The 25,593-nt window shown below is 47.8% G+C and overlaps 1 protein-coding gene across 2 annotated transcripts in view; it reads left to right on the forward strand.

The window, feature by feature from the left end:
• Positions 1-2,633: 2,633 nt before the first annotated feature.
• The window catches only part of baiap3 (BAI1 associated protein 3), a 72,261-nt gene continuing 49,301 nt past the window's right edge, over positions 2,634-25,593 (forward strand). For both annotated transcript variants that reach the window (XM_068003081.1, XM_068003082.1), the window contains exons 1-6: positions 2,634-2,709; positions 2,890-3,049; positions 17,226-17,316; positions 17,708-17,785; positions 18,306-18,413; positions 24,079-24,138. In XM_068003081.1, coding sequence (XP_067859182.1) covers positions 2,955-3,049; positions 17,226-17,316; positions 17,708-17,785; positions 18,306-18,413; positions 24,079-24,138 — 432 coding nt within the window. In that variant the 5' untranslated portion in view covers positions 2,634-2,709; positions 2,890-2,954. The remainder of the gene's footprint in view (positions 2,710-2,889; positions 3,050-17,225; positions 17,317-17,707; positions 17,786-18,305; positions 18,414-24,078; positions 24,139-25,593) is intronic.

Raw genomic sequence — 25,593 nt, forward strand, 5'->3', positions numbered from 1 at the left:
TCTCCACTTGTCTGGATGAGTGCAGCTCCAACAACACTCAAGAAGCTCGACACCATCCAGGACAAAGCAGCCCGTTTAATTGGCACCCCATCCACCATCCTAAACATTCACTCCCTCCACCACCGGCGCACTGTGGCTGCAGTGTGCACCATCCACAGGATGCAGTGCAGCAACTCGCCAAGGCTTCTTTGACAGCACCTCCCAAACCCGCGACCTCTACCACCAAGAAGGACAAGGACAAGGACAAGGACAAGGGCAGCGGGCACATGGGAACAACATCACCTGCACATTCCCCTCCAAGTCACACACCATCCCGACTTGGAAATATATCGCCGTTCCTTCATATTGGCTGGGTCAAAATCTTGGAACTCCCTTCCTAACAGCACTGTGGGAGAACCTTCACCACATGGACTGCAGCGGTTCAAGAAGGCGGCTCACCACCACCTTCTCAAGGGCAATTTGGGATGGCAATAAATGCTGGCCTTGCCAGCGACGCCTACATCCCATGAATGAATAAAAAAAAGTCCATCTCTCCCGTCGCTGGGGGGGCGGGGGGGGCAGGGGACAGCCTATCCCATTTCTGGGGGGAGAGGGGGGCAGACTATCTCTCCCATTTCTTGGGGGGGGGTGGTGTCTACCTCTCCCGTTTCTGGGGGGAGGGCAGTCTATCTCTCCCGTTTTTGGGGGGGGGGGCAGTCCATCTCTCCCCTTTCTGGGGGTGGGGTCCATCTCTCCCGTTTCTCGGGAGTGGGGGGATGGAGTCTATCTCTCCCTTTATGTCCATTTGGCTTATTCACCAGAAATAATCCCTGCCCCAAAACCCCAGGTCCACTAGTGTCTTAACTGATTCCAGGATTCCCCACTGCCGCCCCGACTCAGGGTTCATCCCGTGTGGTGCTCTGTGAGCAAGGTCCTGACATCAGCCCGAAATTTACCGTCGTTCTATGAGCTCGGCCCAATCTGACTACGATTACCGTTAGAACAGAAACTACACAACAACAGGGGCAGTCCAGTGTCCCCTTATTGTTTTAATTTTTTTTAAAAGGCTCACCAACATTAAGCGAGCAGCCATTTCCATGACAACACCTAGTGCTGGATTCTGAGAACACTCCATTGAGTAACTGCCATAAAATAGTGCACTGGAAATACACAGGTGGTCCATCAGCACCCGGAGAGAGAAAGGTCAGGCTAAACTTGAGGGTCGGTCATACACAGGCATCGAAGCATCAAGCCCTCCCTTCCTTCAGGTGCAGACTGAGCTGCTGAGTGCAGCATTTCCTGTTTCTGTCTCGGATTACCAGGTTTTCTTAAGGTATGCTTTTTCCTGTGTGTTTAAAGGGACTGGATAGTGAAGGGTTAATAAGCTGGGGGTACCCTCTGTCAGAACAATGTGGGTTCAAGCCTCACTGCAGGTCATGAGCCCATAGTCCAGGTCGATACTGCAGGCCAGTAATGAGGGAGTGTTGCACTGTTGTAGGGTCAGTACTGAGGGAGTGCTGCACTGTCGGAGGGGCGAGTACTGAGGGAGTGCTGCACTGTCGAAGGGGCGAGTACTGAGGGAGTGCTGCACTGTCGGAGGGGCGAGTACTGAGGGAGTGCTGCACTGTCGGAGGGGCGAGTACTGAGGGAGTGCTGCACTGTCTGAGGTGCTGCCTTTCAGATGAGATGTTAAGCCGAGCTGGACACTGATGATCCCAACTTTCTTCAGCCTTGGTCTGTGTGGCTCTGGCCCGACAGAATCGAGGCAGTTTGATGCTATCTCTAAATAGGCACTCGGAGAGTTGGGAGATAGAAATGGACAGGCGATTACACTCACAAACATATTCAGTTTAAAAGAGGATGGGTATTATAGTAATCTATTGCAGAATTTTCAATGGTTATAAAGGGAGATACCTGAACCCTTACTCTCAGTCTGCCCTCGATCCTGTGCTTTTTACGGTTACAGTCTGTTTAGACATATCCTGGGAGCAGGTACTTTATATAGAACTAATCCGGCAGCAGGTGGGAATGGGTGGATGTGGGAACAGGATCCATGCAGCCATCACCACAACAACCCACAATAAACAGGAGTGTACTTTGTATTCTGAGCATTTCAAAACCAAGGTCAATGATGATAGAGAATTGGGTCCAGGCAGGATCTGCATCAAGTTGTTTGAAGATACAGTCGGGAAGCAGCAACCTTATGCTCAATATTGTTAGTCAACTGAGGCAGAAGTGGAGGGGTTCTGCGTACCCGCGCAGTGTGCGCCAGGAGGGGTTCTGCGTACCCGCGCAGTGTGCGCCAGGAGGGGTTCTGCGTACCCGCGCAGTGTGCGCCAGGAGGGGTTCTGCGTACCCGCGCAGTGTGCGCCAGGAGGGGTTCTGCGTACCCGCGCAGTGTGCGCCAGGAGGGGTTCTGCGTACCCGCGCAGTGTGCGCCAGGAGGGGTTCTGCGTACCCGCGCAGTGTGCACCAGGAGGGGTTCTGCATACCGGTACTGTGGTTGGATGGGAGAAGTGAATGCAAATATAATTTACGTTTTTTTAAGAAAAGAGGAACGGTTAACTTGAAATGTCCAAAAATACTAACCACCTGTGCTTGTGGTTCCAATAAACTGCACTTGTAAAGGGGGGGTGGATCGGGGGCATCCTGAGAGATAGAGCCCTCGACCCTCGATACACAAGTGTCACGTCTGTATTGGAGTGGACACACTGTGAACTCTCGAAGCAGGTAAAGTTGGGAGCTGAGTGCTGGCAGACTATATCCCAGTCTGTAAATGGTGCCAGTGCCTCACCCCAGGGTGAGTGGCTCACTGCTGGTGAGTTTGATAAGTTCTTGACTCAGTGCCAAGGGCACTCAACTGATTCTTATTTCTTAACTATTTTTGTTGTACTGTTATTCCTCCTTCAGGTTTGCATCATTTCCTGCAGCTTGCTGATTATCTCCGCAGCGCTGGAGACGAGGCGCAGTGTGTAATGCAGCAGGTCCAGAGCCGCCAGTCTCTCCGCAGGAAGACAGACGCACTCTCCATCCCCGCAGAGGAATGCCGTGCCACTGCCTGTAAGCCCAGGTAAGGGGGCGTCTTTAACCCATCCAACATGGCCTTTCTCGCAGCTCAAAGTTCCTGTGAAGAATTTTTCTCCTTTCAGATTTATAAAAACAAGATAAGAAGGGTACTCCTGGACTGTGATGTGCCCAAAATGTAAAATCTAATAACTGATATTTTTTTTATCAATAACTAATCATGGAATTGGGAAACTCTCGGAGATTTAGGCTGGTCGCTCCAAGTGACTCTCCTGATTCCTGCCAAACATGAGTTTTTCCATCTCGTTGTCATGGAGACACGGAGATCCTGCAGGAAGGGAGGTTAATCAGAAAAAGCCACATCCCAGCACCCCCCTCCCACCCCCCGGCAAACTAGGGGCTATACAGCCTCCTGGAGACCAGCTTCCGTGTCACATTGGCAGAGGCCTGGGAGAGAGTCAACACTCAACCCTTATCCAGGGGAAGCTGGGGACACAGGAGTGGGTCAGCTGTCTGTATCCCAGTCTCCGGGGTAAGGCAGGGATACGGGAGTGGGTCAGCCGTCTATCCCAGTCCCCAGGGATGGGGATAAGGGAGTGGGTCAGCTGTATGTATCCCGGTCCCCAGCGTGGAGATAAGGGAGTGGGTCAGCAGTCTATCCCGGACCCCAGAGGTGGGGATAAGGGAGTGGGTCGGCAGTCTACCCCGGTCCCCAGGGTGGGGATAAGGGAGTGGGTCAGCAATCTATCCCGGACCCCAGGGTGGGGATTAGGGAGTGGGTCAGCTGTCTGTATCCCGGTCCCCAGGGGTGGGGATAAGGGAGTGGGTCAGCTGTCTGTATCCCGGTCCCCAGGGGTGGGGATAAGGGAGTGGGTCAGCTGTCTGTATCCCGGTCCCCAGGGGTGAGGATAAGGGAGTGGGTCAGCTGTATGTATCCCGGTCCCCAGCGTGGAGATAAGGGAGTGGGTCAGCAGTCTATCCCGGACCCCAGAGGTGGGGATAAGGGAGTGGGTCGGCAGTCTACCCCGGTCCCCAGGGTGGGGATAAGGGAGTGGGTCAGCAATCTATCCCGGACCCCAGGGTGGGGATTAGGGAGTGGGTCAGCTGTCTGTATCCCGGTCCCCAGGGGTGAGGATAAGGGAGTGGGTCAGCTGTCTGTATCCCGGTCCCCAGGGGTGGGGATAAGGGAGTGGGTCAGCTGTCTGTATCCCGGTCCCCAGGGGTGGGGATAAGGGAGTGGGTCAGCTGTCTGTATCCCGGTCCCCAGGGGTGGGGATAAGGGAGTGGGTCAGCTGTCTGTATCCAGGTCCCCAGGGGTGGGGATAAGGGAGTGGGTCAGCTGTCTGTATCCTAGTCCCCAGGGGTGGGGATAAGGGAGTGGGTCAGCTGTCTGTATCCAGGTCCCCAGGGGTGGGGATAAGGGAGTGGGTCAGCTGTCTGTATCCAGGTCCCCAGGGGTGGGGATAAGGGAGTGGGTCAGCTGTCTGTATCCAGGTCCCCAGGGGTGGGGATAAGGGAGTGGGTCAGCTGTCTGTATCCTAGTCCCCATTCATCTATTTGTGACACCTGGAACATAATTTATGGAATTTTGTTCCTTAATCCTGCTTATTCCACAAGAGATGTACAATCTGTCTTTCCATGAACCCTACTCCACCCGATTCATTTCCGGAGACAAAATTCTGAGTAAATACTCCCCCCGCCGCCCCCCCCCCGATTCAGTCCTGCTAGTCACAGTCCGCAAGTGATAATACTGTGGTACCAGCTCTCAGGGCCCCGTGACACTGGCTCTGTGCCCCCTTTACAATGTGTCAGGATATCTGCGGACAGGAGGTGGGGGTAGGGTGTGGAGTACTGGTTCCTGCACCGGACACTGTTGAGGGGCAGTTATGCAAGTGAGATGTGGGGGGCGGGGTGGGCTAAAGGTGTCCGCCACCTCATTTTGCTCTTGCTGCAAGAGGTCCTACTGAGGGAATACCAGGAGTTAGAAGCTAAATTAAAAAGCAGGACCCCATGGGTGGTAATCTCTGGATTACTACCCAAGCCACGTGCTAATTGGCATAAAGATAAACAGATCAGGAAGGTGAGTGCATGGCTTAAAGAGTGGTGTGGGAAGGAGGGGTTCCATTTCATGGGACACTGGCACCAGTACTGGGACAGGAAGGAGCTGTACCACTGGGACGGACTCCACCTGAACCAGAATGGGACCAGTGTCCTAGCGGAAAGGATAAATAGGCTGTGAATAGGGCTTCAAATTAGTAAGATGGAGGGAGGGATCTGGTGAAAATAACTTAAGTCTAACAATAAAAGAAATAGGAAATGAGAGTAAAGGTTAGACCAAGGTAAGGAATAAGGGTAACTGTGACAGAGTGAGAGAGTTGTATCCGAGATAGGGGAAACCCTTTGAGGTTGTAGACTTTTGATTGCCTTTAACAACTCCCAGCCTGTGAGTATAAAAGGCTGAGGAAATGATGCAGTCGGAGCTCGGAGAGGAAGGATTACTGGATGAGTTTGGGAGAGTGAATCTGTGAGGGATAAGTGGTAAGCTGGAAAGTACTACCTGGCCCTGTCTAGTTCATTGCACAGTGTAAGGACTCAATGTGGGTGACTGATCCACATGGAGAAGTGTGAAGCAGACGGACCTCAGATAATACCTTACCTAAGAAAGGATATACTTGCCATAGAGGGAGTGCAGCGAAGGTTCACCAGGCTCATTCCTGGGATGGCTGGACTGTCGTATGAGGAGAAATTGGGTCGACTCGGCCTGTGTTCACTCGAGTTTAGAAGAATGAGAGGGGATCTCATTGAAATATGTAAAATTCTGACAGGGCTAGACAGACTGGATGCAGGGAGGATGTTTCCTCTGGTTGGGGGATATAGAATGAGGGGTCACAGTCTCCGGATACGGGGTAGGACATTTAGGACTCAGATGAGGAGAAATTTCTTCACTCAGAGGGTGGTGAACCTGTGGAATTCTCTACCACAGAAGGCTGTGGAGGCCAAGTCACTGAATATATTTAAGAAGGAGCTAGATAGATTTCTAGACACAAAAGGCATCAAGGGGTATGTGGAGAGAGCGGGAATATGGTATTGAGAGAGAAGATCAGCCATGATCATATTGAATGGCGGAGCAGGCTCGAAGGGCCGAATGGCCTACTCCTGCTCCTATTTTCTATGTTTCTAATACAGGTGAGTGTCTGGTTCATTGCTGTAAGTAAAGTCCCATCGGGGGTGAATAAACTAAGCCGGTTTGGATACCATAGTCTGCGTGCCTAATTGACTCCTGGGTCGGTAACAGCCTATTACAATAAAATAGATGGTCAGGGAACAAATACAGTTATAGACCATAAATACGAAATTCCTTAAAAATAAAAACAATTATTAAAAACAAATTAAATTGTCTGTACAGCAATGTGCACAGCATCTGAAACAAAACGGGGGAACTGGAGGCAATAATTCGTAGCGAGGAGCCAGATGTAGTAGGGATAACTGAAACATGACTACATAAAGAACAGGACTGGCAGTTAAATATTGCAGGATATAATGTATTTAGAAAGGATAGGGAAGGAAGAACAGGGGGTGGAGTAACTACTAATTAGAGACAACATAATGGCAATAGAAAAAGGGACATAAGTAATAAGATAGAAACAGAATCCATATGGATTGAGACAAAGGATAAGAAGGGATCAATCATGTTAATAGGGATATTCTACAGATCATCTAATAGTGGAAGGGGAGTGGTGAAAGAAATATGTAGACAAATCTATGAAATTAGTAAAAAACACCGAATAATAATCATGGGAGATTTCAACTGCACCCAAATAAATTGGCAAGAAGAGGTCGGGAAAGGGGAAAAGGGAATGAGTTTTTAGAGTGTGTACATGACTCCTTTCTTACCCAGTACGTGAGAAGCCCAATAAGAGAGGAATCACTGCTGGATCTAGTAATGGGAAATGAACCAGAACAGATAAAAGAAGTAAGTGGAGGGGAACATCTAGGCAATAGCAATCATAACATAATAAGGTTTAAAATAATGATTGAGAAAGACCTAAGTAAGACAAAGACCAAACTAATAGATTGGAAAAATGCTAATTTTGAGGGAATGAGAATGGAGGGGCAGTTATCCAAGTGAGGTGATCAATAGAGTTCAGGAGAAATATATTCCTCTTTTTAAAAAAAACAAGAACAAACTAGCCAATAATGAAACACCATGGACGAATAAAAAGATATGGGAAAAATTGAAACTGAAGAAAAAGGCATACTTAAAAACATAGACAGTAAAGGAGAGGATGATAAAAGGGAGTACGAAGAGGTTAGGAAGGATATCAGAAAAACAATTAGGAAAGCAAGGAGGAACTACGAAATTAAATTATCAAGGAATAGAAAAAGAAATAGTAAAGTATTCTACGGACACATAAATAACAAAAGAAAAATCAGGATAGGAATAGGGCCACTAAGGGATGCACAAGATAAAGTCACAGATAATGACAGTGAAATGGCAGAAATATTGAATAGTTACTTTGCCTCAGTATTTACCAAGGAGACTTAACAAGGTGGGCATGACATTAGAAGAGATCAAAAAAGGTATAAAGACATTTAAGATCGAAAGGGGGGAGATACTTGATAAACTAATCAAACTTAGAGGGGATAAAACCCCTGGTCTGGATGGATTGCATCCGTGCATATTAAAAGAAGTTAGGGAGGAGATAGCAGAGGCACTATTACATATATATAAAAATTCACTAGAAGAGGGAATAGTGCCGGAGGACTGTTGGAGAGCTAATGTGATTCCTATATTTAAAAAGGGAGATATAACAAGTCCAGGGAACAATATACCAATTCGCTTAACGTTGGTGGTAGGAAAGATAATGGAATCTTTACTCAAAGATGTAATAGAAAAACATCTAGAAACCAAAAATATAATAAAGAATAGTCAGCACGGATTTCAAAAGGGAAAGTCATGCTTGATCAACTTTATTGAATTCTTTGAAGAAGTAACAGAAAGAGTAGACAAGGGTAATGTAGTAGATGTAATATATATTTGGATTTTCAAAAGGCCTTCAATAAGGAACTGCATAGTAGCCTCATGACTAAGATCAGAGCTTGTGGAGTCGGGGGACAGGTAGCAGAATGGATAGCAAACTGGCTACAAAACAAAACAGAGAGTAGGGGTTAAGAGCAGCTACTCAGACTGGCAAAAGGTAGGAAGTGGTGTTCCACAGGGATCGGTGCTGGGACCACTGTTGTTCACAATTTACATTAAAGATTTGGACTCAGGAATTGGAAGTACAATTTCAGAATTTGCGGATGACACCGAATTGGGCGGTGTAGTTAATACAAAGGAAGAATGCAACAAAATGCAAGAAAACTTGCAGAATGGACGTGTAATTGGCAAATGAATTTCAATATAGATAAGTGCGAGGTGGTGCATTTTGGTAGGAAGAATAAGGAGGCCACATACGACTTGCATAATAAGAGTCTAAATGAGATAGAGGAGCAAAGGGATCTGGGGGTACAGATACACACATCACTAAAAGTAGCGATGTAGGTTAATAAGGCCATTAAAAAGGCAAATCAAGCACTGGGGTTCATTTCTAGAGGGATAGAATTGAAAAGCAAAGAAGTTATGTTAAACTTATCTAGAACCTTGGTTAGACCACACTTGGAGTATTGTGAACAGTTCTGGTCTCCATATTATAAAATGATATAGATGTATTGGAGATGATGCAAAAAAGATTCACAAGGATGATAACAGGACTCAGAGGATATACTTATCAGGAAAGGCTGAACAGGCTGGGGCTCTTTTTTTCTAGAAAAGTGAAGGCTGAGGGGTGACATGATTGAGGTCTTTAAGATAATGAAAGGGTTTGATAGGGTAGACGTAGAGAAAATGTTTCCACTTGTGGGAAAGTCCAAAACTAGAGGTCATAAATATAAAATAGTCACTAATAAATCCAATAGGGAATTCAGGCGAAAGTTCTTTACCCAAAGAGTGGTTAGAATGTGGAACCTGTTATCACAAGGAGTAGTTGAGGTAAATAGCATAGATGCATTTAAGGGGAAGCTAGATAAACACATGAGGGAGAAAGAAATAGAAGGGTATGTTGATAAGGTGTGGAGCATAAACACCGGCATAGACCAGTTGGGCCGAATAGCTTGTCTCTATGCTGTAGTCTACAATTGGGCCCCAGCTAGTCACAACATATATCAATGATTTGGATGAGGGGATGAAATGTAATATTTCCAAGTTTGCTGATGACACAAAACTAGGTGGGAACATGAGTTGTGAGGAGGATGCAAAGAGGCTTCAAGGGGATGTAGACAGGCTAAGTGAGTGGGCAAGAACATGGCAGATGGAATATAATGTGGAAAAATGTGAAGTTATCCGCTTTGGTAGGAAAAACAGAAATGCAGAGTATTATTTAAATGGTGAGAGATTGGGCAATGTCGATTTTCAAAGGGACCTGGGTGTCCTTGTACGAGTCACTGAAAGCTAACATGTAGGTGCAGCAAGCAATTAGGAAGGCAAATGGTATGTTGGCCTTTATTACAAGAGGATTTGAGTATAGGAGTAAAGGTGTCTTACTGAAATTATATAGGGCCTTGGTGAGACCACACCTGGAGCATTGTGTACAATTTTGGTCTCCTTACCTAAGAGAGGATATACTTGCCATAAGGGGAGTGCAACAAAGTTTCACCAGACTGATTCCTGGGATGGCGGGATTGTCGTATGAGGAGAGATTGAGTAGACTAGTCCTGTATTCTCTAGAGTTTAGAAGAATGAGAGGTGATCTCATTGAAACATACAAAATTCTTACCAGGCCCGACGGGGTAGATGCAGGGAAGATGTTTGTCCTGGCTGGGGAGCCTAGAACCAGGGGTCACAGTCTCAGAATAAGGGATAGGCCATTCAGGACTGAGATGAGGAGAAATTTCTTCACTCAGAGGGTGGTGAATCTTTGGAATTCTCTACCCCAGAAGGCTGTGGAGACTCAGTCATTGAGTACATTGAAAACAGAGATCAACAGATTTCTAGATATTAAAAGCATCAAGGGATATGGGGATAGTGCAGGAAAATGGCGTTGAGGTAGATCAGCCATGATCTTGTTGAATGGCAGAGCAGGCTCGAGGGGCCGGATGGCCGACTCCTGCTCCTATTTCTTATGTTCTTAGAAACATAGAAAATAGGAGCAGGAGTAGGCCATCCGGCCCCTCGAGCCTGCTCTGTCATTCAATAAGATCATGGCTGATCCTTTATCTCAGTACCATATTCCCGCTCTCTCCACATACCCCTTGATGCCTTTTGTGTCTAGAAATCTATCTAGCTCCTTCTTAAATATATTCAGTGACTTGGCCTCCACAGCCTTCTGTGGTAGAGAATTCCACAGGTTCAACACCCTCTGAATGAAGAAATTTCTCCTCATCTCTATCCCAAATGTCCTACCCCGTATCCTGAGACTGTGACCCCTCGTTCTGGACCCCCCCCCCCCCACCCCAGCTAGGAGAAACATCCTCCCTGCATCCAGTCTGTCTAGCCCTGTCAGAATTTTACATGTTTCAATGAGATCCCCTTTCATTCTTCTAAACTCGAGTGAATACAGGCCAAGTTGACCCAATCTCTCCTCATACGACAGACCTGCCATTCCAGGAATCAGTCTGGTGAACCTTCATTGCACTCCCTCTGTGGCTAGTATATCCTTTCTTAGGTAAGGAGACCAAAACTGCACACAATACTCCAGGTGTGGTCTCACCAAGGCCCTGTATAACTGCAGTAAGACATCCTTGCTCCTGTACTGAAATCCTCTTGCAATGAAGGCCAACATACCATTCTCCCTACTACTGATGTTAGGCTAACCGGTCTGTAGTTCCCTGTTTTCTCTCTCCCTCTTAGACTTGATGAGATCATTCAGGGTTTAATTGTTGTTTGACTAGAAACTTTGCGGATTGGAATTGCCAGTGTCACCCACATCCCAAGAGCAAATATATTTTTTTTAAAAATATCCACACCTCAACATTTTAAAGCCAGGAATCACGTTCTCCCTCAATCTTCGATTAGCACAGGTTCAGTTCCGTGAATCTCTCCTCATAAGCTTGATGCTAAGCCCATTTGAAATCCCACCTCCACCCCCCCCCCACAAATTACACAATGTTAAAATATTTGCAACTTGTAACATGATGTTGCGTTTTAGTCCCAGAGATGAAAGGTTAGTGTTCTGGTTTCTCAATACCCAGTACTCGATACCTATTTCTTTCCTGCCCACATCCTTTTGATTCAGTTTTTCTTTCCTCATCGCACAATGTAATTCTTCCTGTTTTTAAATTCCCTTTTTTCTAACCTACATTTGACCTAAAACACAGACACGTCTGGTGCCAGATGTGAATGGATAGAATTAGACGCAGTCAGTGGGTCGTTGCAGATCAATGGAACGACCAGGCCAACCCTAGCCCTCAAGAGCAAACCTCAGGGATTGGGGCTGGGAACCAGCAGGATCAGGGACTGGAATTGGGGCTGGGAACATAGGAACAGGGCAATGTCCTAGGCCCAACTATCTTCAGCTGCTTCAGCTGCCGTAGCTGCAGTGTGTACCATCTACAGGATGCACTGCAGAAACTCGCCAAGATTTCTTCGACAGCACCTCCCAAACCCACGACCTCTACCACGTAGAAAGACAAGGGCAGCAGGCACATGGGAACAACACCACTTGCACGTTCCCCTCCAAGTCACACACCATCCTGACTTGGAAATATATCGCCATTCCTTCATCATCGCTGGGTCAAAATCCTGGAATTCCCTACCTAACAGCACTGTGGGAGAACCTTCACCACACGGACTGCAGCGGTTCAAGGCGGCGGCTCACCACCATCTTCTCAAGGGCAATTAGGGATGGGCAATAAATGCTGGTCTTGTCAGCGATGCCTAAATCCCATGAACGAATAAAAAAAAAACAGCAGTAGGCCATTTAGCCCCTCAAGCCTATTCTGCCATTCAATAAGATCATGGCTGATCTGTATCCTAACTCCATATACCCGCCTTAGCCCCATATCCCTTTGCTTAACAAAAATCTATCAATCTCAGATTTAAAATTAACAATTGAGCTAGCAACAACTGCCTTTTGTGGAAGAGAGTTCCAAACTTCTACCACCCTTTGCGTGTAGAAGTGTTTCCTAACTTCAGTCCTGAAAGTCCAGCCTCTAATTTTTAGGCTACTTCTCCGAGTCCTGGACTCCCCAACCAGTGGAAATAGTTTATAGCTATCAACCCTATCAGTTTCCCTTAATCACAGGATCATAGAATGGTTACAGTGCAGGAGGCCATTCAGCCCATCGAGCCTGTGCCGGCTCTTTGTGAGAGCAATCCAGTTAATCTCTTTCCCCATAGGCCTACAGGTTTTTTCCCTTCAAATATTTATCCAATTCCTTTTTGAAAGCCACAATTGAATCTGTTTCCACCACCCTTTCAGGCAGTGCATTCCAGATCATAATTACTTGTTGCGTGAAAAGAAAAGTTTTCCTCATGCCGACTTAGGTTGCTAATCGCCTTAAATCTGTGTCCTCTGATTCTCGATCCTTCCGTCAATGGGAACAGTTCCTCTTTCTTTACTTTATCTAAACCCTTCATGATCTATCAAATCTCCTCTCAATCTTCTCTGCTCTAAGGAGAACAACCCCGGCTTCTCCAGCCTATCCACGTAACGGAAGTCCCTCATCCCTGGAACCATTCTAGTAAATCTTTTCTGCACCCTCTCTAAGGCCTTCACATCTTTCATAAAGTGCAGTGCCCAGAATTGAACACAATACTCCAGCTGTGGCCGAACCAGTGTTTTATAAAGATTCAACACAACTTCCTTGCTTTTGTACTCTATACCTCTATTTATAAAGCCCAGGATCTGGTATGCCATTTTTTAACCGCTTTCTCAACCTGCCCTGCCACATTCAACGATTTGTGTACACATACCCCCAAATCCCTCTGTTCCTGCACCGTCTTTAGAATTGTACCCTTTAGTTTATATTGCCTCTCCTCATTCTTCCTGCCAAAATGTATCACTTTGCACTTCTCTGCGTTAAATTTCATCTGCCACGTGACCACCCATTCCACCAGCCTGTCTGTGTCCTCTTGAAGTCTATCACTATCCTCCTCAACGTTCACAACACTTCCAAGTTTTGTGTCATCTGCAAATTTTGAAAACTTCGATCAAGTCACCCTTTAATCTTCTAAATCCCAGGGAATACAACCCTAGTTTGTGTAATCTCTCCTTGTAATTTAACCCTTGGAGTCCAGGTATCATTCTAGTAAATCTATACTGCACCCCCTCCAAAGCCAATATATCCTTCCTGAGGTGCGGTGCCCGGAACTGAACACAGTACTCCAGGTGTAGTGTAATTAGGGCTTTGTATAGTTGTAGCATAATTTCTTCCCCCTTGTATTCTAATCCTCTAGATATAAAGGCCCTAATTCCATTAGCCTTTTTGATTATATTGGGGCTGGGAACCAGCAGGATCAGGGACAGGAATTGGGGCTGCTCTGGGAATGGATACCGGACAGTGGGAGTTGATGCTGAAGGAAGCAAATTTTATAAGTGAGACACCCAGGAAAACAGAGTAGATGCCCTGGACTGAGCTTTAGTCTGCAGGTCAGAGAAAGATTGTAGCTGGCAGTGATTCATTGTTAAGGGCAGTGAATAACTATGTGTTGGGTAAGGACAATATCTTCAGGGTGGTGAACGTTACACACTGAGGAAAGGTTAGAAGGGATACTGAGGGGGACAGGTAGGCATCCAATGATGGGAGCCCATGTAGGGGGAATCAACTTGGGGAGAAATACTATATCAGACTTAAAAGTTACATGCAGAAAGAATTCATCTGAACTACAGGGTAATGTTCTGCAAGATACTCCTGGTGTTTGAGAAATGAGGATAGTTCACCAATAAAATTGAGGATGTAAATGAGTGTCTGAAAGTCTGGTATGAGTAACGCTATCCGCAGAAATAAGTGGGAGCACTTTCAGAATAAAAAGGACTGAGACAACAGACAGGCTCCATCTAAAGCAAGAAGGGACCAAGAGACACTTGAGGAGCACTGGGGCAGCAACCTGAATCATTGAAACCAAACAGATGAGGGGGAAGGAAACCCAATCCCAGACCAGACAGATCGCAGAGTTGAAGCTGGAGAACAGATGGAAATGGACACTACCACCCAGAGAGAGGCACAAGAATCAGCGACCAGAAATAGGGACATGACAGGAGGTAAATCTACAATATATATATAAACAATGGAATCATCAGAAATAAGATGCTGGAACTGAGACTGTCTGACAGTTGGGAACTACGATGTAGTGGATATGGTTTAATCCAGCAGATGAAAATGAATCGAACATTTAGTGGGGCACAGTGTTCAGAAGAGACAGAGTGGACAGAAAACATCAACAACAATTTGCATTTATATAGTGTTTCTAATGTAGTAAAACATCCCAAGGGATTTTCACAGGAGCGTTATCAGACAGAATTTGACACCGAACAGCATACGGGGATATTAGGACAAGTGACCAAAAGCTTTGACAAAGAATTAGGTTTTAAGGGGCGTCTTAAAGGAGTAGAGAGGCGGTGAGGTTTAGAAAGGGAATTCCAGAGCTTTGGGCCCAGACAGCTGAAAGTATGGGGACGAAAGTCAGCGGGGAAGCGCAAGAGGCCAGAATTTGAGGAGTGCAAAGTTCTCGCAGGGTTTTAGGGCTGGAGGAGGTTACAGAGATAGGGAGGGGCAAGGACATGGAGGGATTGGAACAGAAGGATGAGAATTTTAAATTTGAGACGTCGTTGGACTGGGAGCCAATGTAGAACAGCGAGCACAGGGGTAATGGGTGAACGGGACTTGGTGCGAGTTAGGATACGGGAGCAGCAGAGTTTTGGATGAGCTCAAGTTTACAGAAGGTGGAAGATGGGAGACCCGGCAGGAGAACATTGGAATAGTCGAGTCTGGAGGTAATAAAGACTTGGATGAGGGTTTCAGCAGCAGATGAGCTGAGGCCGGGACAGAGACAGGCGATGTTACAGAGGTGGAAGTAGGCGGTCTTGGTGATGGAGCTGATATGGGGTCGGAAGCTCAGCTCAGGGTCGAATAGAACGTCGAGGCTGTGAACATTCTGGTTCAGCTTCAGACAGTGACCAAGTAGGGGGATGGAATTGGTGACAAGGGAACGGAGTTTGTGGTGGGGACGTGAGGTAATGTCCCACTAGGAGAGATCCCAGGGCTGGGGCCTGCCTGGAGAGATCCTAATTCTATCACCGTTCGCTCTATCTCTGTGTTTCTGTCTGTGTCTTTCTATCTCTTTATCCGTCTCTCTCTACCCTCTTTCACTTTATTCCTCTCTCTCCCCCTCTCTCTTTCTCTCTCTTTACCCTCTCTCTTTCCCTTCTTTCTCTTTTCCCCTCTCACTTCCCCTACACTCATTCTCTCTCCCCCTTTCTGTCTTCTTTTGTGTCTCTCTCTCTTGCTCTTTCCCTCTCTCCCTTTCTTATCTCTGTCTCTCTCTCTCTTTGTGTTTCCGACTCTGTTTTTCTCTCACTCCCTCTCCAGTAGCAGCTGCAAACAATTAAATTGATTTTTTTCCAGCAGATTTTTGCTGACTTTATTGATGAGAATTCATTCAAAACGCATGTCTGATTTCGAATCATTGTCTCTTTCTAATCCTGTGAATCTGGCCGTCAGGTTCATCTATAAATGATGGTCTCCTAGCAACAGTTCAAGGTCCATGGCGACAGAAAATTCGCCAAACATAACCAGAATCTCTGCATCACCTCCCACCATATGTATCAAAACCTTATTCATATTTTAATAAATGTATACTCCAAAATATCTGTCAGTCTCTGTCGGTCCAAAATATCCCCAGTAAACCCCCAATCTATATCTGTATTGGTGGGGGGCTCGCCAGTACGGAGGGGATGTGTCTGTATGGGGGTGTCCATGTCTAGTATAGACGGACTGTCTATGGGGTTGTCCGTGTCCAGTATAGACTGACTGTCTATGGGGGCGTCCGTGTCCAGTATAGACTGACTGTCTATGGGGGCGTCCGTGTCCAGTATAGACTGACTGTCTATGGGGGCGTCCGTGTCCAGTATAGACTGACTGTCTATGGGGTTGTCCGTGTCCAGTATAGACTGACTGTCTATGGGGGTGCCCGTATCCAGTGTAGACGGACTGTCTATGGGGGTGCCCGTATCCAGTGTAGACGGACTGTCTATGGGGTGTCCGTATCCAGTGTAGACGGACTGTCTATGGGGGTGTCCGTGTCCAGTATAGACGGACTGTCTATGGGGTTGTCCGTATCCGGTATGGACGGACTGTCTATGGGGGTGCCCGTATCCAGTGTAGACGGACTGTCTATGGGGGTGCCCGTATCCAGTGTAGACGGACTGTCTATGGGGGTGTCCGTATCCAGTGTAGACGGACTGTCTATGGGGGTGTCCATGTCCAGTATAGACAGACTGTCTATGGGGGTGTCCGTATCCAGTGTAGACGGACTGTTTATGGGGGTGTCCGTATCCAGTGTAGACGGACTGTTTATGGGGGTGTCCGTATCCAGTGTAGACGGACTGTCTATGGGGGTGTCCATGTCCAGTATAGACAGACTGTCTATGGGGGTGTCCGTATCCAGTGTAGACGGACTGTTTATGGGGGTGTCCGTATCCGGTATAGACTGACTGTCTATGGGGGTGTCCGTATCCGGTATAGACTGACCCTCTATGGGGGTGTCCGTATCCAGTGTAGACGGACTGTCTATGGGGGTGTCCGTATCCAGTGTAGACGGACTGTCTATGGGGGTGTCCGTATCCAGTGTAGACGGACTGTCTATGGGGGCGTCCGTATCCAGTGTAGACGGACTGTCTATGGGGGCGTCCGTATCCAGTGTAGACGGACTGTCTATGGGGGCGTCCGTATCCAGTGTAGACGGACTGTCTATGGGGGCGTCCGTATCCAGTGTAGACGGACTGTCTATGGGGGTGTCCGTATCCAGTGTAGACGGACTGTCTATGGGGGCGTCCGTATCCAGTGTAGACGGACTGTCTATGGGGGCGTCCGTATCCAGTGTAGACGGACTGTCTATGGGGGCGTCCGTATCCAGTGTAGACGGACTGTACTGGTGTATTGTCAAGCTGGGAAAGCTGCATCTGTGCTGAAACCCCTTCCAGCTGAGACACGATTTCAGAAAATATATTTTTTCTTTGTGACAGGGCTGATGGAGGAGATGACGGTGATTTCTTTGAAAAACTGACTGCCATTCAACACAAGCAGGCGGTCATGCAGCACCTGGACTACACACAGGTACAGTGGTGTCACCGCCTCTCGGCACAGCTCTAGAATACGCAGTGGGAGGCACTCACCGTCCTGGCCGATTTCGCTGCCCTAAGCTCCTGGATGTGATGGTGGCCCTCCTCTGTGTTGATCCGGTGTGAGATTGTCCTGAGTGACTGCTCTGTGATTCCTTCCCACACACTACTGCTGAGGGGCAACAGTCACACTTGAGTCGGGGGGACTGAGGGGCTGATTTTCTGCATGTGCTGGAAGAGGGGCGGGTTGGAAATGTGAGTGTGCCAAGCACATGATCCATGTGGGACACAGGACTATAATGGGTCAGTGCCCAGGCCACAGTTCCCGAACAGTGTTTTCGAATTCAGTCTGAAATGTAATGGAGTTTTTTCCTTGTTTGATGCAGCCTCCGGAGGAACTCAGAATCTCCCCCCCTCCTGAAACAGTCGGACACAAGGACAGGCTGAAGGTGTCACACAGAGAGGTAACACTCAACGAGACTGTGGGTGACCGGGGTGGGGGGGGGGTGGGTTGGGGATGGAGCGACCGGGGGGGGAGAATGGAGTGGTCCGGGTGGGAGGGGGAGGGGGGAGGAGGGAGGATGGAGTGGACCGGGTGGGGGTGGGAGGGGGGGGAGGGAGGAGGGAGGATGGAGTGGACCAGGTTGGGGGGTGGAAGGGGGGAGGATGGAGTGGACCGGATGGGGGGGGTGGACGGGGGGAGGATGGAGTGGACCGGATGGGGGGGTGGACGGGGGGAGGATGGAGTGGACCGGATGGGGGGGTGGACGGGTGGAGGATGGAGTGGACCGGATGGGGGGGTGGACGGGGGGAGGATGGAGTGGACCGGATGGGGGGGTGGACGGGGGGAGGATGGAGTGGACCGGATGGGGGGGTGGACGGGTGGAGGATGGAGTGGACCGAGGTGGGGGGGAGGTGGAGTGACAATGGGACTGACGGTGATGCAGTATTATTTTAGCTGACGTGCTGCCTCTGTCCCTGTAGTTGCTGTCACTCTACGAGGATGCACTATACACACTGATCCACCGAGCTGGCGTCCCCTCTGCGACACACATCACAGACCAAGAGGAGATGATCTGCTATCTGCAGAAGGTAACCCCACGGGTACAGGCCGTTTCGGGGGGCCGAGTAGCTACGGAATCTATAGGACAGTTGCCTTAGGGAAAGGAGGAGGGGAGACAGAGAGAGAGAGGAATACAGAGATAGGTAGAGACAGACAGGTAGAGAGACAGACAGCTGGAGAGAGAGAGAGACACTGAGAGTGTCCATTGGCCAAAATTAGAGACAATGGGGGAGATTTCAACTTACTGCCTGGGTGTAAAACTGATGCTGGGGTTCACCCTGTTATTGTCACTGCCCGATTTTGATTCTGTTGATGTGGTTTTTGTAATGGGGGCTGACCCGCGACAGCAACTTCACATCTGGGCAGCAAGTGCAAAATCTACCCAATATATCTGTGCTAATGGAGCGAAGTGTGCGTGGGCTGATTATCGTCACACTGTAATCATCCTGTTTCCCAGATTACTGTATAGCCATCATCCTCTCCCAGGTGCTCCCTCCCGGGATGGGGTGGAGTAGCAGTTAGAATCATAGAGATTTATGGCACAGAACGAGGCCTTTCGGCCCATCGTGTCCATGCTGGCCGAAAAAGAGCTACCCAGCCTAATCCCACTTTCCAGCTCTTGGTCCGTAGCCCTGTAGGTTACAGCTCTTCAAGTACATATCCAGGTACTTTTTTAATGCGATGATGGTTTCTGCCTCTACCGCTCTTTCGGGCAGTGAGTTCCAGACCCCCACCACCCTCTGGGTGAAAGAGTTTCTCCTCAGCTCCCCCCTAATCCTTCTACCAATCACATTAAATCTTTCCCCCCAGTTATTGACCCCTCTGCTAAGGGAAATAGGTCCTTCCTATCCACTCTATCTAGGTGCCTCATAATTTTGTACACCTCAATTAAATCTCCCCTCAGCCTCCTCTGTTCCAAAGAAAACAACTCCAGCCTATCCAGTCTTTCCTCATAGCTAAAATTCTCCAGTCCTGGCAACATCCTTGTAAATCTCCTCTGTACCCTCTCTAGTGCAATCACGTCTTTCCTGTAATGTGGTGACCAGAACTGTACACAGTACTCAAGCTGTGGCCTAAGTAGTGTTTTATACAGTTCCAGCATAACCTCCCAGCTCTTATATTCTATGCCTTGGCTAATAAAGGAAAGTATCCCGTATGCCTTCTTAACTACCTTATCTACCTGTCCTGCTACCTTCAGGGATCTGTGGACATGCACTCCAAGGTCCCTCTCTTCCTCTACACATCTCAGTATCCTCCCATTTATTGTGTATTCCCTTGCCTTGTTTGCCCTCCCCAAATGCATTACCTCACACTTCTCCAGATTGAATTCCATTTGTCACTTTTCTGCCCACCTGACCAGTCCATTGATACCTTCCTGCAGTGTACTGCTTTCCTCCTCACTATCAACCACACGGCCTATCTTTGTATCATCTGCAAACTTCTTAATCATGCCCCCTACATTTAAGTCCAAATCATTGATGTAGACCACAAAAAGCAAGGGACCTAGTACTGAGCCCTGCAGAACCCCACTGGAAACAGCCTCCCAATCACAAAAACACCCATCGACCATTACCCTTTCCTTCCTGCCACTGAGCCAATTTTGGATCCAATTTGCCACATTCCCTTGGATCCCATGGGCTTTTACTTTTCTGACCAGTCTGCCATGTGGGACCTTGTAAAAAGCCTTGCTAAAATCCATGTAGACTACATCAAACGCGTTACCCTCATCGATCCTCCTTGTTACCATCTCAAAAAATTAAATTAAGTTAGTCAGACATGACTTTCCCTTAACAAATCCACGCTGACTGTCCTTGATTAGTCTGTGCCTTTCTAAATTATGATTAATACGGCCCCTCAGAATTTTTTCCAATAATTTGCCCACCACTGTGGTTAGGCTGACTGGCCTATAATTACTCGGTCTATCCCTTTCTCCCTTTATAAACAATGGTACAATGTTAGCAGTCCTCCAGTCCTCTGGAACAAGCCTGCAGCCAGAGAGGATTGGAAAATGATGGCCAGAGCCTCCGTTATTTCCTCCCTTGCTTCTCTTAACAGCCTGGGATACATTTCATCCAGGCCTGGTGATTTATCCACTTTCAAAGATGCTAAACCCCTTAATATTTCCTCTCTCACTATGTTTATCCCATCCAATATTTCACACTCCTCCTCCTTAACTACAATCTCTGCATCGCCCCCCTATTTTATGAAGACAGACACAAAGTATTCATTAAGAACAGTACCCACGTCTTCTGCCTCCGCACATAGGTTGCCTTTTTGGTCCCTAATAGGCCCTACTCTTTCCTTAATTATCCTCTTGCTCTTGATGTATTTATGAAACATTTTTGGGTTTTCCTTAATTTTACTTGTCAGTAATTTTTTACGCCCTCTCTTTGCTTTCCTAATTCCCTTTCTAATTTCCCCCCCTGCACTTTCTATACTCCTCTAGGCTTTCTACAGTATTGAGCTCTCAGTATCTGACACAGGCTTCCCTTTTTTTACCTTGTCTTACCCTGTATGCTCCTTGACATCCAGGGGGCTCTAGATTTGGCAGCCCCATCCTTTTTCTTTGTGGGAACATGTTTACTCTGAACCCCTTGAGCCTTCCCCTTGAATGCCTCCCACTGCTCTGACACTGATTTACCTTCAAGTAGCTGTTTCCAGTCCATTTTTGCTAAATCACTTCTCAGCTTAGCAAAATTGGCCTTTCCCCGAAAATCCCCTACTATTACTGCCCTATTGTTTATGCACTTCTTAGAAATTTGCCTACATATTTGCTCTTCTATCTCCCTCTGACTGTATGGGGGTCTATAATACACTCCCAGCAGTGTGACTTCCCCTTTTTTGTTCTTTAGCTTAACCCACAAGGTCTCATTTGATGCTTCTTCTAAAATATCATCCCTCCTCACAACTGTAATTGTCTCTTTAACCAAAATTGCCACCCCATTCCTTTTTATCCCCCTCTCTATCTTGTCTGAAAACCCTGTAACTAGGGACGTTGAGCTGCCATTCCTGCCCCTCTTCAAGCCATGTTTCTGCAATAGCTAAGATATTGTACTGCCACGTATCTATCTGTGCCCTCAGCTCATCTGCCTCATTCACTACACTCCTTGCATTGAGGTATGTACCATTAAACACTGCCAAACTGCTTTGATGTCCAAACTCACTTGCTAATTTTCTGCCTTCCATTTCCAATTCTGATTCTCTTCCTTCTGAATCTACACTCAGATTCCCAACCCCCTGCCAAGCTAGTTTAAACCCTCCCAACGGCACTAGCAAACCTCCCCGCGAGGATATTGGTCCCGGCCCTATTGAGGTGCAACCTGTCTGGCTTGTACAGGTCCCACCTCCCCCAGAACTGGTCCCAATGCCCCAGGAATCTAAAGCCCTCCCTCCTGTACCATCTCTCCAGCCATGTGTTCATTTGCTCTATCCTCCTATTTCTGTACTCACTATCACATGGCACCGGGAGTAATCCTGAGATTACTACTTTTGAGGTCCTGCTTATTAATCTCTTTCCTAACTCCCTAAAATCTGCCTGCAGGACCTCATCCCTCTTTCTACCTATGTCGTTGGTACCAATATGGACCACTTCCTCTGGCTGTTTACCCTATCCCTTCAGAATGTTCTGCAGCCGCTCTGTGACATCCTTGACCCTGGCACCAGGGAAGCAACATACCACCCTGAACTCGCGTCTGCGGCTGTGGAAACGCCTGTCTGTTCCCCTGACTATTGAATCCCTCAACACTGTTGCTTTCCTGATCTTACTTAGTTTCCTCCCCCCCCACCCCTGTCCAGCTGAGCCACCCATGGTGCTGTGGACTTGGCTTTGGCTATACTTCCCAGAGGAACCATCGCCCTCACCAGTATTCAGAACAGTGCCAGCTAGAGAGTGAGATGCACTCACGACTCCTGCACTACCTGCCTTGTCTGTCTGGCTGTCACCCAGTCCCTCTCTGCCTGCATTCTCGAGCTTCGTGGTGACCACCTCCTGAATCGTGCTATCCACGTAGCTCTCAGGCTCGCGATTGCACTGTGTGACGCCAGCTGCTGCTCAAGCTCCAAAACACGGAGCTTGAGCTCCTCCAGCTGACGACACTTCCTGCACCTGTGGTTGTCCAGGACTTCCCACATGGCACAGGACGTACATTCGAGAGGTCTGAGGTGCCCTGCCACGCCTCGATTTATTTGACTACTAACTAAACTTACCAGAAATAAACTTAAGACTTGTCCCTGACCTGGACAAAAAAAACAAAACATTCACCAGCTACAGTACAGTTTTGGCCTCCTTGTCTAAGGAAGGATATACTTGCCTGAGAGGCGGTGCAACAAAGGTTCACTAGATTGATTCCTGGGATGAGAGGGTTGTCCTATAAGGAGAGGTTGAGTAGAATGGGCCCATACTCTCTGGAGTTTGGAAGAATGAGAATTGAAACATATAAGATTCTAAGAGGGGGCTTGACAGGATAGATGCTGAGAGGCTGTTTCCCATGGCTAGAGAATCTAGAACGAGGGGTCACAGTCTCAGGATATGGGGTCGGATATTTAGGACTGAGATGAGGAGGAATTTCTTCACTCAGAGGGTTGTGAATCTTTGGAATTCTCTACCCTAGAGGGCTGTGGATGCTGAGTCGTTGAGTATATTCAAGGCTGAGATAGATTTTTGGACTCTGGGGGAAAAAAAAGGGATATGGGGATCGAGCTGGAAAGTGGAGTTGAGGTCAAAGATCAGCCGTGATCTTATAGAATAGCGGAGCAGGCTCGAGGGGCCGTGTGGCCTACTCCTGCTTCTATTTGTTATGTTCATCAATCAGCTCCTTCCCTTGTGCTGACATCACTTTAGGTATTTTTTTTAATCTCCTTTTCTCCCACCTCCGCCGGTCGCCGGTCACCGGTCTCCGACTCCCACCTCTTTTATAGGCCACTCCCTGACCTCCGACTCCCACCTCTTTTATAGGCCACTCCCTGACCTCCGACTCCCACCTCTTTTATAGGCCACTCCCTGACCTCCGACTCCCGCCTCTTTTATAGGCCACTCCCTGACCTCCGACTCCCGCCTCTTTTATAGGCCACTCCCTGACCTCCGACTCCCGCCTCTTTTATAGGCCACTCCCTGACCTCCGACTCCTGCCTCTTTTATAGGCCACTCCCTGACCTCCGACTCCCGCCTCTTTTATAGGCCACTCCCTGACCTCCGACTCCCGCCTCTTTTATAGGCCACTCCCTGACCTCTGACTTCCGCCTCTTTTATAGGCCACTCCCTGACCTCCGACTCCTGCCTCTTTTATAGGCTACTCCCTGACCTCCGCCGACTCCCGCCTCTTTTATAGGCCACTCCCTGACCTCCGACTCCCGCCTCTTTTATAGGCCACTCCCTGACCTCTGCTGCTGCCGCCTCTGCTGGTCTCTGAAACGTTATCCCTCGTCATCCACTCGGGGCAGAGAGGGGAATGATTTGGGCAGGGTTCCCACTCCTGTCCACTGCCACATGACCCTTGCTGGGCAGTGCATGGGCGTCAATGTCAGGAAAAGATAGGATTGGGCTCGGCTGTGATGCCCCCTATAGTTGAATATGCTACCAACGTTCACTGTCTGGGTTCAGACATGAAGAGTAGCTGTTTCGACCGGGACTGTGGATCAGTGCCTGATCCCCTGTGTATAGAGTGCGAGAGGCTGATGTGATTTTGAATTTTACAGGTCTTCAAGCTTGACTTGAGTGAGTATGAAGCCGTGATGCACACAGTGAAAGAAGCCAAGGTAATGCTGTCACCAAGTAATAGAGCTCAGCACTGGGGGGAACCCTTACACAGTAAACCTGCTACTCCAATACATTCAGGAGAAGAATTACCAGTAAAACAAATGCACTTGTGCTGCAACCATCACAAGGGAGCTTCAGCCAGCCTTTCTGGCCATACAAAGTCTTTTTAATTGTTTGCAGTTTAAAACGAGCCTCCTACTGGCTCCCAGACATCTCCAATCATAAACAGACCAACCAGTGTGGACCTGAGCACTGCAGGATCCCAGTCCGCACTGCTGGCCGGTCTCAGTCTGAGCAGGAACGGGGATTGATTTAACTGCTCCCGCCAAGAGAAACCCCGCCCCCCCCGATTTACCTTCCTTTTGACACCGGCAGAAACAATTAAACTCAACCCCACATCTCCCCATCTGCAGCGAGAGTATCAGGGCCAGTTATCTTTATGGCTCTGTTTCCCGTGGACTGTATGATTTTCAATATTGTTTTTGGAAAACAAACAGACAGACACCTTTTTTATTAGTACGAGCTGATCTTCCATGGTGTTGCTCACAAGTGGTCTGGGTCCATGATGTTTCACTGTTAACCTGGCCTATTCCTTTAAGGCTGCTGCTGTAAATAGACAAATGCAGGTAATTGTAGCTGTTTATAATCTGCTGAGGTCAGTCAGAATAAGGCTGGAACTGATAACAGTTTCAAGCTGTCATCCAATAACAGGCCCTCTTCCTGTTTTTTAAATTGTGTTGCATCTGTAACTAGATGTGACTCGTGGGGTGTGACGGACACCCATTGGACCCAAGACTTTGAGATAAGTACAGAAGTAAAGCTGAGGGCTAATTTCATAAGCCTGCACTGCTAAAGCTGCAGTTTCAGGAGTTGAAGGAAAAGGGAAATCAGGAATGAATTTAATTTTTTTCCCAGCATTTCTCAGTGAGAGGGATTAACGCAAACTCAGAATCGCCCAAATCTCAGCGCAAAAGGAGGCCATTCGGCCCATTGTGCCTGAGTTAGTGCTGGCTCTACATTGGAGCTCTCTGGTCCCATTTTCCGAACCCCTTCAATATTTTTCCTCTGTGATTCCCTCTAATTCCCTCTGACCGACTTAGCGTCCATCAGTTCTGTGGGAATGTCTCCCATATTTCAGTAACCCTTTGTATGGAAACATTCCTTTGACCCTCTCTGATAAGCTTCGGCTTCAGAAGAAATTCCTTTGCCTTCTCTTTTTGCTGAATCCTGCCTGATGATTCTTGTTCCTGTTGGGTAGCAGCTGGTTGGTGGGTCCTGGACCTGTTCACTTATGTTTTTTTGGTGTTTATGAAAATGCTATGTGACATTTTGAGGTATGGGACATACGTTAAATGTGAGACTTTTCCACCTGTAGATTTGAGTTGCCTCTGCTGTCTCTATGCTCAGGTTAAAGAATGTGCTGATTTTACAACATTCTGTACACAATGAAGCTT

This window comes from Heptranchias perlo, chromosome 22 (genome assembly GCF_035084215.1).
Source record: "Heptranchias perlo isolate sHepPer1 chromosome 22, sHepPer1.hap1, whole genome shotgun sequence".
Lineage (NCBI taxonomy): Eukaryota > Metazoa > Chordata > Chondrichthyes > Hexanchiformes > Hexanchidae > Heptranchias > Heptranchias perlo.